This window comes from Leucoraja erinacea, chromosome 9, assembly GCF_028641065.1.
Source record: "Leucoraja erinacea ecotype New England chromosome 9, Leri_hhj_1, whole genome shotgun sequence".
Taxonomy (NCBI): Eukaryota; Metazoa; Chordata; class Chondrichthyes; order Rajiformes; family Rajidae; genus Leucoraja; species Leucoraja erinaceus.
This window is the reverse complement of record NC_073385.1, coordinates 41,650,401-41,669,961: the sequence shown is the minus strand read 5'-3', so window position 1 is coordinate 41,669,961 and position 19,561 is coordinate 41,650,401. Positions and strand designations below refer to the sequence as shown.

At 45.6% G+C, this 19,561-nt stretch overlaps 2 protein-coding genes across 7 annotated transcripts in view; one reads left to right on the top strand and one right to left on the bottom strand.

Moving 5' to 3' along the window:
- strn3 (striatin, calmodulin binding protein 3) overlaps nucleotides 1-1,663 on the bottom strand; it is a 123,090-nt gene extending 121,427 nt beyond the window's left edge. For 3 of the 4 annotated variants that reach the window (XM_055640660.1, XM_055640662.1, XM_055640661.1), the window contains exon 1: nucleotides 1,239-1,663. In XM_055640660.1, the coding sequence (XP_055496635.1) occupies nucleotides 1,239-1,511 (273 nt within the window). In that variant the 5' untranslated portion in view covers nucleotides 1,512-1,663. The remainder of the gene's footprint in view (nucleotides 1-1,238) is intronic. The other variant, XM_055640663.1, reaches the window with a different exon arrangement.
- Nucleotides 903-17,742, top strand: ap4s1 (adaptor related protein complex 4 subunit sigma 1). Of its 3 annotated transcripts, none has more exons than XM_055640667.1 (6): nucleotides 903-925; nucleotides 11,578-11,759; nucleotides 12,583-12,669; nucleotides 14,342-14,410; nucleotides 15,617-15,628; nucleotides 16,688-17,742. In XM_055640667.1, exons 2-6 carry the CDS (start codon nucleotides 11,586-11,588, stop codon nucleotides 16,814-16,816), a joined length of 471 nt encoding a protein of 156 aa, XP_055496642.1. In that variant the 5' UTR covers nucleotides 903-925; nucleotides 11,578-11,585; the 3' UTR covers nucleotides 16,817-17,742. The 3 variants fall into 3 exon arrangements, with proteins under 3 accessions (XP_055496642.1, XP_055496640.1, XP_055496639.1); XM_055640665.1 differs by lacking the exon at nucleotides 903-925 and adding an exon at nucleotides 1,078-1,144; XM_055640664.1 differs by lacking the exon at nucleotides 903-925 and adding an exon at nucleotides 1,815-2,081.
- Nucleotides 17,743-19,561: the final 1,819 nt, after the last annotated feature.

The following is a 19,561-nucleotide window of genomic DNA, read 5'->3' as shown; positions in this document are numbered from 1 at the left end:
CTGCTAATAAAAATAATCCATTGGTCTCCAAATTTTCTGCTTATAGTTACAGATGCCATGCGCTTTTCTGGGCATAATGGGATTTCTAATTATGCCGAGTCACATTATACATGACGTATGCTCAATGTCTAAAACATTGGTTTAAAATATACGTGTGAAAATTTACAAACCAATCACATCCTAAGCATGACTAAAATTTGAAGAGAATTCCTTCCCAATGTTTACTTTGCCGATGCTCAACACGTCATTGCATTGCACGCTGTGTATGGAACGATAAGGTATGATTTCAAGCAATAGTTAGTTCACGTCTCGTTCACAAACAGAAGGTGGAGTTACATTTAAACGTAAGTGACATAAAGTACAATAAAGGCAGCAAATTACTGAACTATAAAATCAAACTTTATCTTGGGTGTTCCACCACGTTTACTTTAAAATATATTTTACTAGTACTTATTATCCACAACAAATGCAGGTTGCAGATTAATACAACAAGATAGATAGGCTGTTCTCAAGCCGAACGTACACAATAGAACGTTATTTCACATCTGATGCTCTAATCAATTCAAACTTTCAAGAACACGTCTGAAGCACTTTAAGGGAAACGGTTTTTTTGTGTCTAGGTTGTTAGCTTTGGTCAAGTGACACAACGCGAGTCACCCCGACATCAAGTGTTCCTGAAATACTGCGCGAGTATGTGCAATAGCCAAACAACCCCAAATTATAAGGAACTGCAGATACTGGTCCAGTCTGAAGAAGTCTCGACACGAAACATCACCTATTCATTTTCTCCAGAGATGCTGCCTGACCAGCCGAGTTACTCCAGCACTGTGTCTCCCCACATTGTTTAAAAACAGGTAGCCTGAGCTCAGGGAAACCCCTTGTGATCTGATGGAGGGGACGTGCTAAGTGGGCACAGGTTCAAGCGGTGAGTGGGATGGATGGTTGGTGGACTGGAGGTGTGTGAGTGAAGGGGTGGATAGAGGGATTGAGACAAGCACACAAACACACAGAGAGAGAGAGAGAGAGAGAGAGACGCACACAGACAGAGACACACACACGCAAATTGTCCCAAGCTTTAGTCAGCAGGCTGGCGCCATATTGGAAACCAAAATGGCGGCGGCGGCGAGAAGGCTTCCACATTTGGGTAAATACCAGCTACTGCTCCGACCCCTATCCCATCCCTTCCCCCGGCCTTTGGCTGACTGGGGTCAGCCAACGCCTGCCCTGTTCATCCCTACCTGCAGCTCGGCTCTCTCCACCTCCCAGTGAGCTCGCTCCATCTCGAAGCGGGCCCACTCGTGCTGGATGTAGTGTAGGATGCCGGGGATGGTGTAGTGGGGCCGCTGCAGCTCCTCTTGCTGGCCCATCGCCTGCTGCTGCAGCGGCTGTTGCTGCTGCCACACTCCGCCGCCGTTGTTGTTGTTGTTAACGCCGTTCCCGTTGTTTCCCGGGCCCAGCAAAGCGCCACCGGGGCTAGTATGCGAGGACATGCCCACAGAGTGTTCATCCATGTTTATTATTGTTATTAATGAATAAGGTTATTATTATAACTGTATATCAGGAGGGGAGGGAGGAGGAGCAGAGCCCGACGACGAGCCTCAGCGCCGCCAGCGAGCCGCCATGGACATTCTTTCTGCAGAATATGGCGGCGCGCTGCATTGTGGGACGAGTGCGCGCTCCCGGCGGCGCGCGGGTTCACGCCGCGGGTGCGAGCGCGCGCCCGGGGGGGTCGTCGTGGGGCACGCGCTCCGATCCCGAGGGGAAGGGGCGGCGTCACGTGGGTCAGGGGAGGGGGCGCGCTCGTTCACGACCTGGGATTTCGCCAAAGAGAGAGAGCGCGAGCAGCAGCAGCGGCGGCGGGAGGAGGAGGAACGGCATCTGTCTGTAGAAGGGTCTCGACCCCCCAAACGTCACCTATTCCTTCTCTCCAGAGATGCTGCCTGAGTTGCCCCAGCACTCTATGTCTATCTCTGGAGAACACGGATAGGCGATCTTGCGGGGTCAGGACCGCTCTTCTGGCGGTTGAAGGGATGATAAGTAGTTTTCAGTTCGTCAGGCTGTTCGCTTTGGAGTTCCATCAGGTAATTTGATAATTGTCAAAGACAGGAGGTAAAACAGACATACATCACGGAAACAGGCCCTTCTGCCGAATTTACCCATGCTGACCACGATTAATTATCTCCGCTAATCCCACCTGCCCGCGTTTGACTAGTATGTTAAACCTTTCCTATCGATGTACCTGTCCAAATGGCTTTAAAATGTTGTCATAATTCCTGCATAAAATAATGAGTCATTAAGTTAGTCAAGGTGAAACACATAGCTAGGGTAGAGGATTGTTAAACGACAGTAAATTGAGTTACGAGTTGACACTAAAGGACGCAAAGTGCTGGACTAACAGGGCAGCATTCGTTAACCTTTTGGGTCGGGATCCTTCCAAAAAAAACGGCTAAATTGGATAAATTTAAAAAACGTGAAAATTGGTTCAAGTACTAAAATACTGCCCACTTCAAGCTATGGTTCTATGTCGCTGATGTGGGACTACATTGCATACTGCAGGAACAAGGAACTGCAGATGCTGGTTTACGGGGAAAAAAGAAAAAGTGCTGGGGTAACTCAGCGGGTCAGGCAACATCTCTGGAGAACATAGATAGGTCAAGTTTCGGGTTGGGACTTCTTCAGACTACACATCCATGTTCTCCAGGGATGTTGCTTGACCCCCTGAGTGACTCCAGCATTTTGTGTCCTTTATTTTTGTAAACCAGCATCTGCGGTTCCTTATTTTTACAGCACAAAATGGAGTCCTTCAATCAGAGACCAAGAACCCGCAACGTTGCCTATCCATGTTCTACAGAGATGCTGGCATACGATACGCCATACATTGATACAATCAGTTCAAACTTATGCGATAGATAGAGTAAAGGGGAAGACATAGAGAACAGAATATAGTTCTCAGCATTGTAGCTCTGTAGACAAAGTCCATTGTCCGTGAATCAAACAGTACCCTAGCTCATGGATGGAACATTCACAAGCCTGATAACGGACGGGAAGTTGCTGTTCCTGAGTCTGGTGGTACATGCCTTCAAGCTTCTGTACCTTCTGTTGGAAGGAAGCAGGAAGAAGAAAGAATGGCCAGGGTGGGGCTAGTCTTTGATCATATTGGATGCTGTGAAACAGAAAGGGATTGAGAGATATTTCTAATAGAATTTAGCTTTTAAACACCCAAGACCCAAGTAGGTTGGTCGGTGGGGGCGCTGCGAGTCGGCTGCCCTGCCAGCAGCATGTTCTTTAATTCAACTTTTTTTGGTGTGTATAATGTTAGTTTAGGTGTCTCTTGGTGTGTCTTGTATGGGGGGGTGGGGTGGGGGGGGCGGCTTTTGGTCGCCTCCTCGACGGAGAGGCGACTTTTTCCATGTCGCCTCCCTCGTGACCTAACAGCATGGATTGGAGCAGCCTTTCCCGGAGTCGGGCCTGGAGCATCAGCAGCAGGCACAGCATGGACTTTTCCATCGCGGAGCGTGCAAACCCTTGCCGGGGGTCGCCAGAGAGGAGTGCTCCGATCGCTGGCCTGGTGACTTTTGCATCATGGGGCTGTGGTCTGCGGAGCCTCTAGCCGCAGGCGTGGCGTGGACTTACCATCTGGAGTCTGAGATCCCTTGCCGGGGATCGCCAGAGAAGAGCACCAAGCACCGGATTACGGCCTATAACATCCTGAAGCCACGGTCTCAGGTAGGAAAGTGCCGATTCGGGTGCTCCAGGCTGAAGAGTGTGTTTGACCATCCCGACGTCGGAGTTTTGATCATCCTGACGAGAGGGCCTGTACATCGGGCCGTCCGTACCGGCGACTACGGAGGGTTTATGGCCCCGACCACGGGTGAACAAAGGAGGAGGACTGGCTGAGCTTTGTTGCCTTCCACCACAGTGAAGAATGCTGTGGTGGATGTTTATGTTAAATCTTATTGTGTATTGTGTGTTCTTTTTAAGTGTATCGCACCTTTGGGTGCATATGACGAATAAAATTGACTTTGACTTTAGCTAGTAGCTGAAAGAATAACCACTCGTATTTCGATCATCAGAAGGCAAGTTTGCAGGATATATCTATCTTGGCCAGTTCCAGGAGTGTGTAATCTAAATGCTACTGTGCACAAGTGGGAAAGGAGAGAGGACTGGAAATAACCACTATCCTTTGATCACTATCCAATGATCGTGGCCATTTTGAGGAAGGAGCATGGTAGTGTATTATTGAAAGCAAGAACATAGAATCTGTAGCAAAAAAAACAAACTGCTGGAGGAACTCAGAGGGACAGCAGCATAATTGGAGGGTAATTGACAGTTGTATGTTTGGTTCGAGCCCTTTAAATGGACTGGATAGTCTGGCAGAACAGTATTAGAGTTGCCTTGGTCCTTACTGAAAGGTCGTGTTCAGATACCTCTGCAGATGCTGCCATCAATTTGCTTTAGTTTTGCTGGCAATCTCTGACAAGAGTCAAGAGTGTTTTATTGTCATACTAGACCAAGTGGGACCCGTTGGGCCCCATCCCCTAATGCAATAATCCACCACTCACCCATTCCCCCAACGCAATAATCCACCACTCACCCAGAGCCCCCATGGGAGGCCTGGTCCCCCAACACAACCCGTTCCCCAACGTAAGATTCCACCACTCACCCGTTTGGTCTCTGTCACACGGGAGGCCTGGCCCTCCAATGCAACCCGTTTCCCAACATAAGATTCCACCACTCACCCGTTCCCCCAATTCCCCCAATGCAATATTCCACCACTCACTCAGAGCCCCCAACTGTGCAGGTCATTTTAAACTTTTAAAAAAATGCAATTGCACTATGATTTAATGTGATGTCAGTGCCACCGACAAGGCTTTGTTTGTTATCCAAATCTAATCATTAAACTTTGCTTTGCCGGCAGATTATTTCCCTGAAGGACATTTGCCGTGAAGGACTCGGTGTTCTGGGATAGAAACATTGTAGCCGAAGGGCATTGTGACATCATATCTGCCTAACTGCCAGTGCAGATTTGAAGAAATCCAACTTTTAAATGTCACTTTAAAACTTTTAAATCTCCCCTCTATGTCCCACTCCTTACAACAGAGATCAGCAGCAGAGATCACATTGTGATGTCATTTTCGGTTTTCGAAATCTTCACGGCAGCTTGTATAAATGAGATCCCATTGTGATTGGACGAATGTGAAATGCCATTGTGACATCATCACTGGAAGCTGCTAGAAAAGTCTCCCACTCACAGGCAATTATTATTTTCAAAGTTGGCTTTTTAAAAACTTTAAATATCAATAACTTGTGAATTATAACATAAAATGTAAAGAAACATGATACGACCACGGGAAAAAGCTGAGTAAGATTCTGCAAAAACAATTGCGCTATTGTGTGCTGTTTTGGCGTAGTTCCTTGATCTTACAGACAGACAGACAGACAGACAGACAAACAAGCCAACACTTTTAATGGTATACTGGACCAAGTGGGACCCATTGCAGCGTTTGCAGGGGGGGAGGGGGGAATCTGCGGCGTCACACACAATAACCACACACACACACACACACTCACTAACTCTTGTTATATTATTATTCCTTCACTCCTTTTCCCCCATCCCCTCCCCAATCCACTCCTGCATAGCCCCCAACTGCGCAGGCACGGCTGGGGGGGGGGGGGGGGGGGTAGTAGTGAGGGCGGGGGAGGGGGTAGATAGGGAAGGGGAGGGAGGAGGGTGTGGATGTGGAGAGGGGGGCGGCGCGCGGCGTCACAGGGGAGGGCTGGTCTCCGAACGCAATACTCCACCACTAACCCATAGGTCCCAATGCTCACCACTCCCTAGAGAGGGAGGGGTGTAGAGAGGCAGTGGGGTAGAGAGAGTGAGCGGGCAGAGAGAGAGAGGGAGGGAGTAGAGGGAGTGGTAGGGGGCTAGAGGGGGAGGGGTGGGGGGGGAGCGCGGCGGCAGAGGGGAGGGCTGGTCCCCAAACACAATCACCTATAGGTTCCAATACTCACCACTCCCTAGAGAGGGAGATGTGGTAGAGAGGAAGGGGGAGAGAGAGGGCGCAGAGAGAGAGTGGGGGCAGAGAGCAGAGAGGGAAAAGAGGGGGGGAGAGAGACAGAGAGAGAGAGAGAAAGATGGCAGAGAGCTCAGAGAGAGAGAGAGGGGCAGATAGGGAGAGGCAGAGAGAGAGAGAGAGAGAGAGAGAGAAAGAGCAAGCAGAGAGATGGCGGAGAAGAGAGAGCGGAGAAGAGAGAGGGCAGAGAGAGAGGGGGCAGAGAGAGAGGCAGTGAGAGAGAGAGCAGAGAGAGAGAGGGGGCACTGCATGGTCTCCAGTCCAGGCCCCAACTTCATCTCCGGGCTCGTCCCTGATCCCGGCTCATTCTTGGTTCCACCGGCAGCTTCTTTTTGGGTCGCCAGTCTCGGCCCCATCCCAAGCCCCGAGCTTGAAAAAGTAATTGGAGAACTTGAATGCCCCTCCCGCGCAGAGTGTTCTGGTCTGACGTCAGTCGGATTTATTGTTGTGTATTGAGCGTTTGAGTGCCCCTCCCGCACGGAGTGTGCTGTTGTGCCTAGCGAGTTGATTGTGACGTCAGTCGGCATTTTTTCCTTCAAAATTAGAACTTTGAAAACCTTAATATTTTGAATCTGTTATTAAAAGGTTAGTTACTTTTTAAATATGGATTGAAATGCAACAGGAAAATATGTATCCGGTCGGCGTAAAGAATGTGAGTAGCATGAGTGAAAATGGGAAGGCTGTGCCCTAGCGTTTAGGAGAAGGCACAAATTAAGGAGATTAAATCAGAGCCAACACAACCTGGCTCACCCAGACATTTAGAATGTTAAGAACAAAGTTTTAGTATAATAGAGATATAGATAGATGTCCCAGATAGAACAATGACATTCTTCCTTGTAGCAGCACAACAGAATGTGATCATGGTACTCAGTAAACAATATAATAAAAGAGAATTTTTAAAAAATCACCATACCGTGCCCCCCATGTCCATGTCCATGTCCATCAGTGGAAGGACCCTAGACTGTGGTCCTCCCCCACCGAGCCTTGGCGTTGGCTGCACCGAGCTTCAGTGCGTCCCTCAGCACGTACTCCTGCAGTCTGCAGCGGGCCAATCGACAACATTCCCTGACGGACATCTCGCTCCGCTGGGTGGTGAACAACGCTCGGGCAGACCAAAGAGCGTCTTTCACCGAGTTGATGACCCTCCAGCAGCACTCGATGTCAGTCTCTGAATGTGTCCCTGGGAACAGTCCGTAAATCACAGAGTCCTCTGTGACGGAGCTATTTGGGATAAAGAGTTCCAGGGACCCTTTCATACTTCTCCAGACTCTTTTTGCAAATCCACACTCTGCAAAGAGGTGGGCAACCGTCTCCTCTCCATAGCAGCCGTCCTGAGGGCAGCGTGCACTGGTAGTGAGGTTCCGACGGTGCAGGAAGGATCTGACTGGGAGGGCTCCCCTCACCGCCAGCCAAGCCAGGTCTTGGTGCTTGTTGGTGAATTCTGGCGATGAGGCACTTTACCAGACAAGCTGGGCAGTCTGCTCTGGGAACCACGCCACCGGATCCATCGAGTCCTTTCCCTGCAGTGCCTGCAGGACATTCCGTGCTGACCACTGCCCAATGGACATGTGGTCAAAGGTGTTGGTCCAAAAGAACCTTTCCACAGATGACAGATGGGGCGGCAATGTCCAGCTGACTGGCACATTGCGTGGCATCTGCGTCAGGCCCATCCTTCGCAACACCGTGGACAGGTGAAACCTCAGCAGGTAGTGACACTTGGTGCCCACGTGCCATGGCTCTACACTCCGCCTGATGCAGCCACACACGAAGGTGGTCATCAGGGTGAGGGCGACGTGGGCACGCATTTACCCCTGTTGTCTGCTGACTTGTACATTGTGGCCCGTCGCACCCGGTCTATCATCGACCCCCAGATGAACTGGAAGATAGCCCGGGTGAACCCTGTGGCGTAGGAGGGAGGGACAGGCCACACTTGCGCCAAGTACAGCAGCCCTGAGAGCACCTCACACCTGATGACCAAATTTTTTCCGGTTATGGAGTTGCCTCCACAGCTCCAGCTTCTTCCCCACCTTGGCTATCCGCTCCAGCCAATTCTTGTTACGCGCCTCAGCCCCCCGAACCAGATCCCCATCACCTTCAAGAAGTCCGGCTTGATGGTGAAGGGGACAGAAGATCGGTCGGGCCAGTTGCCAAAGAGCATAGCCTCGCTCTTCCTGCGGTTCACCCTGGCTCCCGTGGGCGACTCAAACTGGTTGCAGATACTAATCACTCTGCGGACCGCTCCTGGATCCGAGCAGAAGACGGCGACATTGTCCATGTACAGGGAGGTTTTGACTTGAGTGCCCCCACTGCCTGGCAATGTCACTCCTCTTATGCTCGCATCCTTCCTGATGGACTCGGCAAAAGGTTCAATACAGCAGACAAACAAGACAGGAGAGAGACCCGGCACGACCCCAGACCTTACAGGGCAACTGTCTGATTCCCACCCATTGATTTGGACTGCACTACGGATATTGGTGTAGAGCAGTTTGATCCAATTTCGGATTCCCTCCCCAAAACCCATTCTGGAGAGCACGTCCCTCATGTACGTGTGCGATATCCTGCCGAAGGCCTTCTCCTGGTCCAAGCTGACTTAGCAGGCATCCACCCGTCTCTCCTGCATGTAGGCAATGGTATCTCTCAGCAGCGCTATGCTGTCGCACATTTTCCTGCCAGGTACAGCACAGGTTTGGTCCGGGTAGATCACCCGTCCCAGAGCAGACTTGACCCGGTTGGCGATGGCCTGAGACAGGATCTTGTAATCTTCATTCAACAATGTTATGGGTCTCCAATTCCTTATATCCTTCATCTTCCCCTTCTGCTTGTAGAATAGGGTAATGCTGCCCTTCCTTGTGGAGTCTGACATGCTGCCGGCTAGAAGCATGTCGTTGTACACTTCCAGCAGGTCCGGGCCCACCCAGTCCCACAGAGCTGAATACAACTCGGCCGGTAAGCCATCGCTTCCGGGAGTTTTACTCGAGTCAAAGGAACGGATGGAGTCAGTCAGCTCCTCTGGGGTCTGTGGTTGGTCCAGACTCTCCTGCTTGCTGTCCTCCAAGACCTCCGGAAGTTCTGGGAGGCGGTGCTGTCTGTGGCCTTTTTGTCATACAAATCTGTGTGAAAGGATTTGCAGATCCTCAGCATGTCCGTCTGCGAGGATGCTACCACATGGCTGACCCTGGATCGGAAGATGATGAGAAGAAAGCCATTATCTCTAATGCAGGGATACCAGGACAGGCTACAAAGTACCAAAGCTACTCTCACTGGCAAACCTTTCACTCATAGTGAGTGTAGCACAATAGAACACAATTGAATAACCAGTTTAGTGATGAGACAGGAGTCGGGTGAGGGTTGGGTGGTGGATAGCACATTTTATCTAATTTATACGATTACCCCATTGGTGTGTTCTAGTTTAAATGTTTCAAAATAGCAAATCACATTACATTTATTTCAGTTTGCTTGCGGGTGATTACATTTTGCTTTGAACTGTGAATGGGGTTTCCTGTCATGTGAACTAGTGATAACAAGGTATTTATAGTATCGGCAGAATTAAACTGGAATGCAGCTGTGAAATTACTGGCATGGAAGTCACTGTATCCATTAACCCCATTCAGGCCTGCCTAAAGCAGCTGTTTGATCTTTATGACTTACCCTTCAGTTAGTTGCTGCGAGGTAAACCAAAAGACGGTTCATTTTGAATGTAGTTCTCATTATATTTTTGAGTCTGAAGGATCCCGACCCAAAACGTCACCTATCCACGTTATCCAGAGATGCTGCCTGATTCGCTGAGTTACTCTTGCACTTTGTGTCCTTTTTTGTAAACCGGTATCTGCAGATTCTTGTATGCTCTTAACAGCTACAAGCATCAGGTTCTTCAACCGGCCTACACATCCCCAAAAAAAAACCCTCACACGTATCCACCATTCACTTGCCAGGCTTTGTCCTGTCCCTCCTCTCTTCCAGCTTTCTCCTCCAACCCCCTCCTCCACAATCAGTCTACACAGAGTCCCAAGCTGAAACATGACCTATCCAAGTTCTCCTGACCGCTGAGTTACTCCAGCACTTTATCTTCCCCAGTGTCTTACTCTTCTTATAACGTGATTATTAAAGTTATTTGCAACACTTACAGGCTACCTGTGTACAGCCAACTTATACAATGCGACACCGCTGCACTGAATAGTATTGAGAGTTACTCTTTATTATTTTGTTCTTGAAAAGTAATCAGATTGCTCTGCAGCACAGGTTCCAGTAATTTAAAAGCGTATGAGGTCATATTTCTCTTTTGGAGGATACATTACAGAGCATGCTTCCACTTCCCAGCAATGGCATTTTCTGCCCTCGCTGATCTTCATTGGTTTCTTGTGATGAAGAAAACAGATAAACCAGCTTCCTGGTCATTCCTATCACTTCATTTTACAATAAGAGGCACATGAGAACAGTGCTTTCAAATTCTGTACTCTTGTAGATTGCTGGCCTAGCATTGTGCTGAAAATCTGTAGGAGGATCGAATCAAATCTGATTCTGATTCTTCCATGGTGTTCTCTACTGCTGCTCCATCACATTTTTATGTTGCACCAACATTAAATAATCATTTCTTTAAGTTCCAAAAAGTTACATTTAACCTCACAATAGCAGTTATTTCAATTGGAAATTAAGTATATTGTTATTTTTGACAACCTACAGTGCAAAACAGAACAAATTGAATCTGATAGACACATGGTATAATTTTACATTGGCCACTGATTAGTTAATGAATCAAATTTTCCATATTTACAGTCCATATCAGTAAGAGTTCTAGTGTGAAAGTTATTGTAAATGATTTCAGCTTTTTAGCAATAAACTTAAAAATGATAGTACCTTTATTTAACCATTCCTGTTTTAACTACGCTGGGGCAGCACGGTGGTGCAACGGTAGAGTTGCTACTAATGATGCCCCAGTCCCACTTAGGAAACCTGAATGGAAACCTCTGGAGACTTTGCACCCCACCCAAGGTATCTGTGCGGTTCCTGGATGTTTTTGTCAGTCTCCCTACCTGCTTCCACTACCTGCAACCTCCAGCAACCACCTGCAACCTCCGGGAACCGCACGGAAATCTTGGGTGGGGCACAAAGTCTCCAGAGGTTTCTGTTCAGGTTTCCTAAGTGGGACAGGGGCATTAACTGAGACCCGGGTTCGACCCTGACAGCGGGTGCTATGGAGTCTGTACAGAGTTTTACGTTCTCTCTGACCGCGTGGGTTTCTCCGGGTGCTCTGGTTGCCTCCCACACTCCAAAGACATACAGGTTTGTCGGTTAATTAGCTTCAGTAAAATTGTAAATTGTCCCTAATGTGAGGACAGTGTTAGTGTACGGGTGAACACTGTCCGCGAGCTCGTTGGGCCGAAGGGCCAGTTTCTGTGCTGTAACTCTAAGGTCGAAAGAATATCTGATTTATTAACACGGCACAGTTGTTCAGAATTCCAAAGATAAATGTAATGATTGCTATATTTTACTGGTTTATTTTCAGAAACATAAATGGACAAAATTTGTCTTTCTGAAGAGATTTACAAAATGATTAAATTCTTCCTTTTGATGAACAAGCAAGGGCAAATAAGACTCTGTCGATATTATGAGCCTATGGAAATCCAGAAAAGGACATTGTTAGAGTCTGATGTCATTAAAAAATGCCTATCACGTACAAAGGACCAGGTAAAAATGTAACACTTTTGATAAGTTACTAAATCTATTCAAGATTCGGAAATAAATCTTTCTTAAAAATGTAATTGCTTATTTCAGAACCAATTTGACTTGTTTAGAAACAAGGAATTATTGCTGCTAGTTTACCAAGGAAAGACACAGAGTACTGGAGTAACTCAGCACGTCAGGCAGATTAGACACAAAATACTGGAATAGCTCAGCGAGACAGGCAGCATCTCTGGAGAGAAGGAATGGGTGACGTTTCGGGTCTAGAACTTCTTCAGGGCATGGATAGATGTTTCGGATCAGGACCATTATTAAGACTGATATGTCAGAAGAAGAATCCCAACCTGAAAAGTCACCTATCCATGTTCTCCAGGGATGCTGCCTGACCTGCTGAGTTACTCCAGCACTTTGCGTCTTGTCTTCTTGTTTACTTCAGCTACAGTAAGGTAGCATTTTGATGTTAGAGCAAGTTTCAACAGCCAGATGTACCATACCGGGTTTGTGGATAAGAAGTGGGTGGGAGCCACCTTGTAAAGGACTATGTAGAAACAATTTGGAGTAGGAAAAGAATAAAATCTTCTTTAAAAAAATAAGAATCATCAATGGAAGAAACTTACATTTGAGTGGATCGCCCTGCTACTTCCGGATAGAGAAGTCCACATTACCATCCAGTTGTTGAGGTTAGGATATAATGTGTGACTCTAATTAACTGAAGATAGTAAGCAAAATAAATTAATATTTTTAAATTTGAAAAATATTTGGATTTACACATCAATATAACAAATTAAGGTCATGAAACTAATGAGGATGCTTTCTGTCTTTGTTCCAGTGTTCCTTTGTTGAATACAAGGATTTTAAACTAGTTTATCGACAATATGCTGCACTCTTCGTTGTAATTGGGATTGATGATGCCGAGGTAAACAGTGCTTACCATGCACATTGAATCAATATCTGCTGAACTTCTGTAATTACACAGTGCTCTATTTTAGTCTGAGTATGTATTCTATTACTTGTTTCTACAGAAAACTCATCATATCAAATCAACAGCTTTTCTTTCCAGTGGCAAAATCTTTTAGTTTTTAGTTTAGTTTATTGTACTAAGGTACTATGTAAAGCTTTTTGTCTGTGTTATCCAGTCAGCGGAAAGACTGTACATGATTACAATCAAGCCATCCACAGTGTACAGATACAGGTGCAAGATAAAGTCCAGTAGAGTCCGATTAAAGAAAATCCAAGGGTCTCCAATAAAATAGATGAGTGCTCAGGACTGCTTGAGTCGTTGACAGAATGGTTCAGTTGTCTGATAATAGCTGGGAAGAAACAGTCCCTGAATCTGGAGGTGTGCATTTTCACAGCTGTATGGCTCTTGCCTGATGGGAGAGGGGAGAAGAGGGAGTGTCCAGGGTGAGATTCCTCCTTGATTATTCTGGTGGCCTTGCCGAGGCACCGTGAAGTGTCGATGGAGTCAATGGAATGGAGCTTGGTTTGTGATGGTCTGAGCTGCGTCCACAATTCTCTGTAATTTCTTGCAGTCTTGGACGGAGCTGTTAACAAACTGTGTTACGATGCATCCTGATAAAATGTTGTTTACAGCACATCTGTAGAAGTTAGTTTACTTCTCTTTGTTCTGATAGTGATGAACCGTTTTCCCCCATTGGAGTGTTCCCTCCATTCACAATACTTTGATAATCCTTTATAAATAAGACCATAAGACATAGGAACAGAATTGGGCCATTCTGCCCATTGAGTCTACCCCGCCATTCGATCATGTCTGATCTATTTTTCCTTCTCAACCCCATTCCCCTGCCTTCTTCCCGTAACCTTTGACTTCCTTACTAATCAAGCTCCTATCAACCTCCGCTTTAAAAATACCCAATGATGGCCTCCACAACAGTCTGTGGCAATGGATTCCACAGATTCACCACCCTCTGGCTAAGGAAATTCCTCATCTCCATTCTAAATGAACGCCCTTTTATTCTGAGGCTGTGTCCTCTGGTCCTAGACTTGCCCTCTACTGGAAATATCCTCCGCATTATATCTTCTAGGCCTATCTCTATTTAATAAAGACAGAGCTTTCTGAAGATTCTCTCTGGAGAGAATGCTTCAGATTCGAAAACCTCAGCTTGTGGGCCTTCACCAGAATTGTTCAAAATTCCAACGAAAGGTCATCGACCCAAGCATTAAGGGTTTTTTATTCTCCACAAGACACTGTCTGATCTACTGAACGTTTCCAGCAATTGTTCTCTTCTTGTTTATCATTTACAACAATGGCAGTGTATGTTCTTTTACTTTTCAATCTTTATTCAGGAGTTTTTGTTTTCCATCCTAACTTTAGTGCAACAACCCCCTTCTTCATACCTTCCTGCAATTGCTGTTCCCACGTGACATGCAACCATCCAATTTATTGATAACATTGAAAGGGAAGTAATGGTTAACTAAAAAAAGACGAAAATGCTGGAGTAATTCATCTCTGAGTAACTTCTCTGGTGAAATATTGCCTGACCTGCTGAGTTCCTCCAACACTTTGTGTCTTTTTCTGTAAACCAGCATCTGCAATTCCTTGTTTTTAATCTGTTTCTGATTTTCAGAATGAACTGGCAGTGTATGAACTGATACATAATTTTATTGAAGTTTTGGACAAATACTTCAGCAGAGTGGTGAGTTATTAAAGAATGTTAACAATAAGTGAGAGAAATATATACTGTTTGGACAGTTAAATGTATTCCATAATGTAGCAGCACAACACATGAAAACAAAAGGTAGAGACACTAATACCATTGGACTGGGTCATATGCATAATACCAATAAAACAATAGTACCTATAATCTTAATAAGGAATTAAACTGACATTTAGTGGGAAAAATAACTGAAAGCAGTAAGTATTGAAATTCTCATGCCAGCTAGATTAACTAGTTAAAGATCAAACTACTGGAGGAACTCAGCGGGTCATGCAGCATCTGCAGAAGATAATGCACAGATGACATCTGAAGCCTTCTTCAGACCTCCCATCAGTCTGAACCAAAAAGTTGGTATCCATTTATTTCCCCACACATGCTGCCTGATGCTCAAGAGTTCCTCCAGCAGGTTGGGGTTTTTTTGCACCAGATTACAGCATCTGCATTCTCTTTTGTCTCTAGATTAACTACTCTTCGTTCTCTTACTTTGGGTTAATTATTCATTTAACGTATCTATTCCCCTCATGATTGTATACACCTCCATAAATCACTCCTCATGCTCTTGTGCTCCAGTCCCAGCCTTCCCAACCCTTCCCCACAGCTCAGGCCCTCAAGTCCTGGCAATATCTTCTTAAATCTTCTCGCACTCTTTCCATCATAACAACATCTTTCTTATTAGGGTGACCAAAACTGAACACAATATTCCAAATGTGGCCTCTCCAACGTCTTGCACAGCTATAACATAACATCACAACTTCGATACTAAGTACCCTGACTGTTGAAGGCCAACGTAGTGAAGACCTTCTTGACCAACCTATCTACCTGTAATGCCACTTTCAAGGAACTATGTACCTGCACGCATAGTCCTCTCTACTCTAAAACACTCCCCAGAGCTCTGATCTTTTTGGCTCTGGAACTGATTCCCATATGCTTGTAAATGATGCATTTGTCTCTCCTACATTCTCTATGAATGATCCTCTCTATAAATAGTAGCAGTTTTTAAGAAGTTAAACTTTTAATGCAATGAGTTAGTCTTGGTGATATGACAGTAGTACAGAGAGCTACTCCATAATGCAGTTCTGCACAGCTCAGGATTCTCTATTTTAAACAGGAGGTTTGTTGAAATACAAGAAAAGAGAAAAATCCTTGATTTCTTTTCTAATTCTGTTTCTGTATTTTGTTTTCCAGTGTGAGTTGGATGTATCCTTTTGCTAAAAGTTAAGTGTAGTGGACTTCCTCTCAGATTAAGTGTTTTATTGTTTACCTACCCATGGTAAATACAGTAAAACCTCGTTTCAACACACCTTTTTATAATGGATATCGTTGAGAGCGGACAGACAGGCCAACATCACCACGGCTTCCATCGCCTACCTGGCCGTTTAAAGCTTCCAACACCACCCCAGCTCGCAAGGTGCACCAGCGAGCCCTTTTTCACTCACAGCATGGTCTGGTTGACGTGGCTGTTGTTGCGGCATACCTTGTAGCTCCTGGAGACGTCCTTTTCTTCAGGCTGCTACTACTGGCAGGATGTGCTCGGTCACAGTGGGGCTCCCTCCTCTCTCACCAGCTCCACCGTGGAAGATGTCGACGACTATGTGGGGGGGAGGAAGAGGAGGATACGGCAGTGGAGTGGAGACCAGACAAAGCAATAGCCGATAGGAAGAAGCGGCAGCTGGTGAGAGGAAGGGAGTCCCATGGAGACCGAGCACGTCCTGTCAGTGGCAGCGGCCTGAAGAAAGAGCTGTCGGCCAGAGGCTACAACGTGAGCCACAACAACAGCCGCGATAACCATGCAATACTGGTGAAGAAGGCTCACAGGACATTGGCGCCTAGTTTTAAGGTGACAATGCCTCCTTAACGTGTTCTCCAGAGATGCTGCTTGAACCACTGAGTTACTCCAGCACTGTGTCCTTTTGTGTATTAACCATCATCTGCAGTTCATTGTTTCTACTACGTACAATCATAATGCCTTACTCGGTTATAACAGACAATCGGCAATAATGGACACCATCTCACAGACAGCACCCCGAGTCAGGATCGAACCCAGGTCCCTGTACAGTAACGCAGGAACTCTACCACTGTGACACCGCGCTGCCCCACTGTTAAATAGTAATAGGACTCCAAAAACAATCCGCACTTCAAAGGCTTCTTTAAATGGTTACTATTGTAATATCAACTTGCTGTTGTTGAAAATTGTATTGTGTTCTGACATTTTCTCAAACAGGATTGTCACTCTCCTTAACATCTGCATTTATTCAGATTATGTTTAATTTAGATAAAGTCCATGTCATCTTGGATGAAATGATCTTGAATGGACGTATTGCAGAGACCAACAAAAGCAGAATTCTTGCCCCACTTCTTGCACTTGACAAAATGACTGGAAGTTAAAATAAAAAAAACAATTTGCCCAAAGCCAGCACCATCTGAATGTTCTTACCAAATGCTGCATAATAGATTGCTACCGAGGTTCTGACTTTTATCACAATGAACACGCTTACTAACATTACTGCTAAAGTTGTTAATTGTTGTCCTGAGGAAGTAGTGCTGAGCCACAAGTGATAAAGGAAATGAAAATGTAGGGAGAAAAAATGGGATCCCGTCAAACAGATTATCCTAAAAAAGACAAAGACTCACCGGGGTCAGGCAGCATCTTTGAAGAACATGACTAGGTGATGTTTCGGGTCGGGACCCAACAGATTGTGGGTGGCACAGTGACGCAGTGGTACAGTTGCTGCCTTACAGCGCCAGAGACCCAGGTTCGATCCTGACTACGGGTGCTGTCTGCGAGGATTTTGTACATTTTCCCTGTGACCGCATGGGTTTCCTCCCTCACTCCAAAGACGTACAGGTTTGTACGTTAACTGGCTTTGGTTAAAAAAAAATGTAAATTGTCCCTATTGTGTAGGATAGTGCTAGTGTACGGTGTGATTGCTGGTCGGCGCGGACTTGGTGGGCCGAAGGGCCTGTTTCCGTGCTGTATCTTTAAAGTCTAAAGATTATCTTGCCCTGGACAAATACAATTGCCATTTATTATATTATGATTGGTTTAAAGAGTTATTTATGTATGAAGAGCTGTATCTTGTGTATCTTCTCTCTACTGGCGCGAGCGACTAGAACCAGTGCTTGGTTATCATATGTTATCTTCAGTATTTGACATATCTTGAAATAGGTGTGAATTTAAAGTTGTGAACGGCCTGGGATACTTAAGACAGTTTCCATTGCATTGGAACTGTGCCAGAAACTGGAACAGAATGTTCATATCGATTTCACCGAGCTTCAGATGGAGGAATAATAAATTATTCAAAAGCTGAAAATTGGTATTCACTCAATAAAATAGACTGGACACTGAAAAAAATCCATTATCTTTAAGCAATTAATTACAATTGATTTCATCATGACAGCTATCAATTAAATTGTCTTGTGCTTGAAAAGCTGAATACATTTGTCTAGAAAAATATTTCAAAGATCCTAAGACACCTTGAACTGATTATATGCAGTACTTTCAGATTTTCAATACCAACGTTAGTTTTCTGTTCAGAAAATATCCATGATCTACCTTGGATCAGTGTTAATAGGGCTGAGACAGAAATACCGCTGCAGAACCCGAGGTATAAACTTAAGGATAGGCACTATCTGAAGAAGGGTCTCGACCCAAAACGTCACCCATTCCTTATCTCCTGAGATGCTGCCTGTCCCGTTGAGTTACTCCAGCTTTTTGTGTCTATATTCGGTCAAAACCAGCATTTGCAGTTCTTTCTTACACGTATAAACTTAAGGGTTCTATATGTCTGGAGATACAGTGTGGAAACAGACCCTTCGGCCCACTGAGTCCGTGCCAACCAAAGATCACCCGCTCACATTAGTTCTATCCTACACACTGGGGACAATTTTACAGAAGCCAATTAATCTACAAACCTGTACATGTTTGGAGTGTGGGAGGAAGCCGCAGCACCCAGGGGAAACCCATGCGGTCACAGGGAAAACATTCAAACTCCATACTGACAGCACCCGTCGTCATGATCAAACCTGAGACTCTGGCGCTGTGCCACTGCTGCCCTGCAGTAATATGTGCAGTAATACAAGTGACTATTGGTATTAATACAAATACTATTACTCAGTCGGTCCAAAGGGAAGAATGACAGGAGCATTGTTACTAGCCTGACAAGTGGATTTGGTTGTTAGTCCTTTTAAAGACCTGCCTGGCTGGGACATTAAATTGCTCGTCTTCCCAAAGTCCACATGCATGGCTCACTCATTGCTTGCCAGCAGGCATTTGATCAGTTCCATTCTTGTAGAAATCACTTCCTCCCCTACCCCTTCTAATAATGTCACTAATTAGTTATTTGATGACCTACGAGCATAGTTTTACGTGGCAGACGCCATTCGCTGACGTAAGTGACAAAACTCCATCAGACACTAATGTACAAGTATGGGTGACGGTGGCGCAGCGGTAGAGTTGCTGACTTACATGACCACGTAGGTTTTCTCTGGGTGATCCAGTTTCCTCACTCACTCCAATGACGTACAGGTTTGTAGGTTAATTGGCTTCTGTTACTATGTCCAGTTACTCTTTTTCTCTCTAAAGTCTAAAGTAAAGGTAAAGTAAATGATCCCAAGTGTGTAGGATAGATCTAGTGTTCGGGTGATTCCTGGTCAGCTCGGACTCATTGGGGCCAAGGGCCTTTACTTTAGACTATAGAGAGAAAAAGAGCAATGGACATAGCAACAGAATAAAATTAAGATCTCTTAGTACCAAATATTTCAAAGAATCATACTTATGTTAATGATTCTTAATTGGATTAATTTAAATGATATTAATGGGGGGTGATCTTATAGAGGTGCACAAAATCATGAGAGGAATAAATCGGGTAATGTTCATAAATTCATGTGATAGGAGCTGAATTAGACCACTCGGCCCATCGTCTACTCTGCCATTCAATCATGGCTGATCTATCTTTCCCTCTTAACCTCATTCATTCTCCCCATAACCCCTGACACCCGTACTAATCAAGAAACTATCTATCTCTGTCTTAAAATATCCATTGACTTGGCCTCCAAAGCCTTCTGTGGCAATTAATTTCACAGATTCACCACCCTCTAACCGTGTGGGTTTTCACCGGGTGCTCCGGTTTC

Excerpts from the sequence above, each read along its gene's own strand:
- ap4s1 (XM_055640667.1), top strand. The coding sequence starts at position 11,586 with ATGGACAAAATTTGTCTTTCTGAAGAGATTTACAAAATGATTAAATTC. Across the intron at positions 11,760-12,582 it reads TATCACGTACAAAGGACCAG|TGTTCCTTTGTTGAATACAA; the intron begins GTAAAAATGTAA and ends TCTTTGTTCCAG. Across the intron at positions 12,670-14,341 it reads TTGGGATTGATGATGCCGAG|AATGAACTGGCAGTGTATGA; the intron begins GTAAACAGTGCT and ends TCTGATTTTCAG.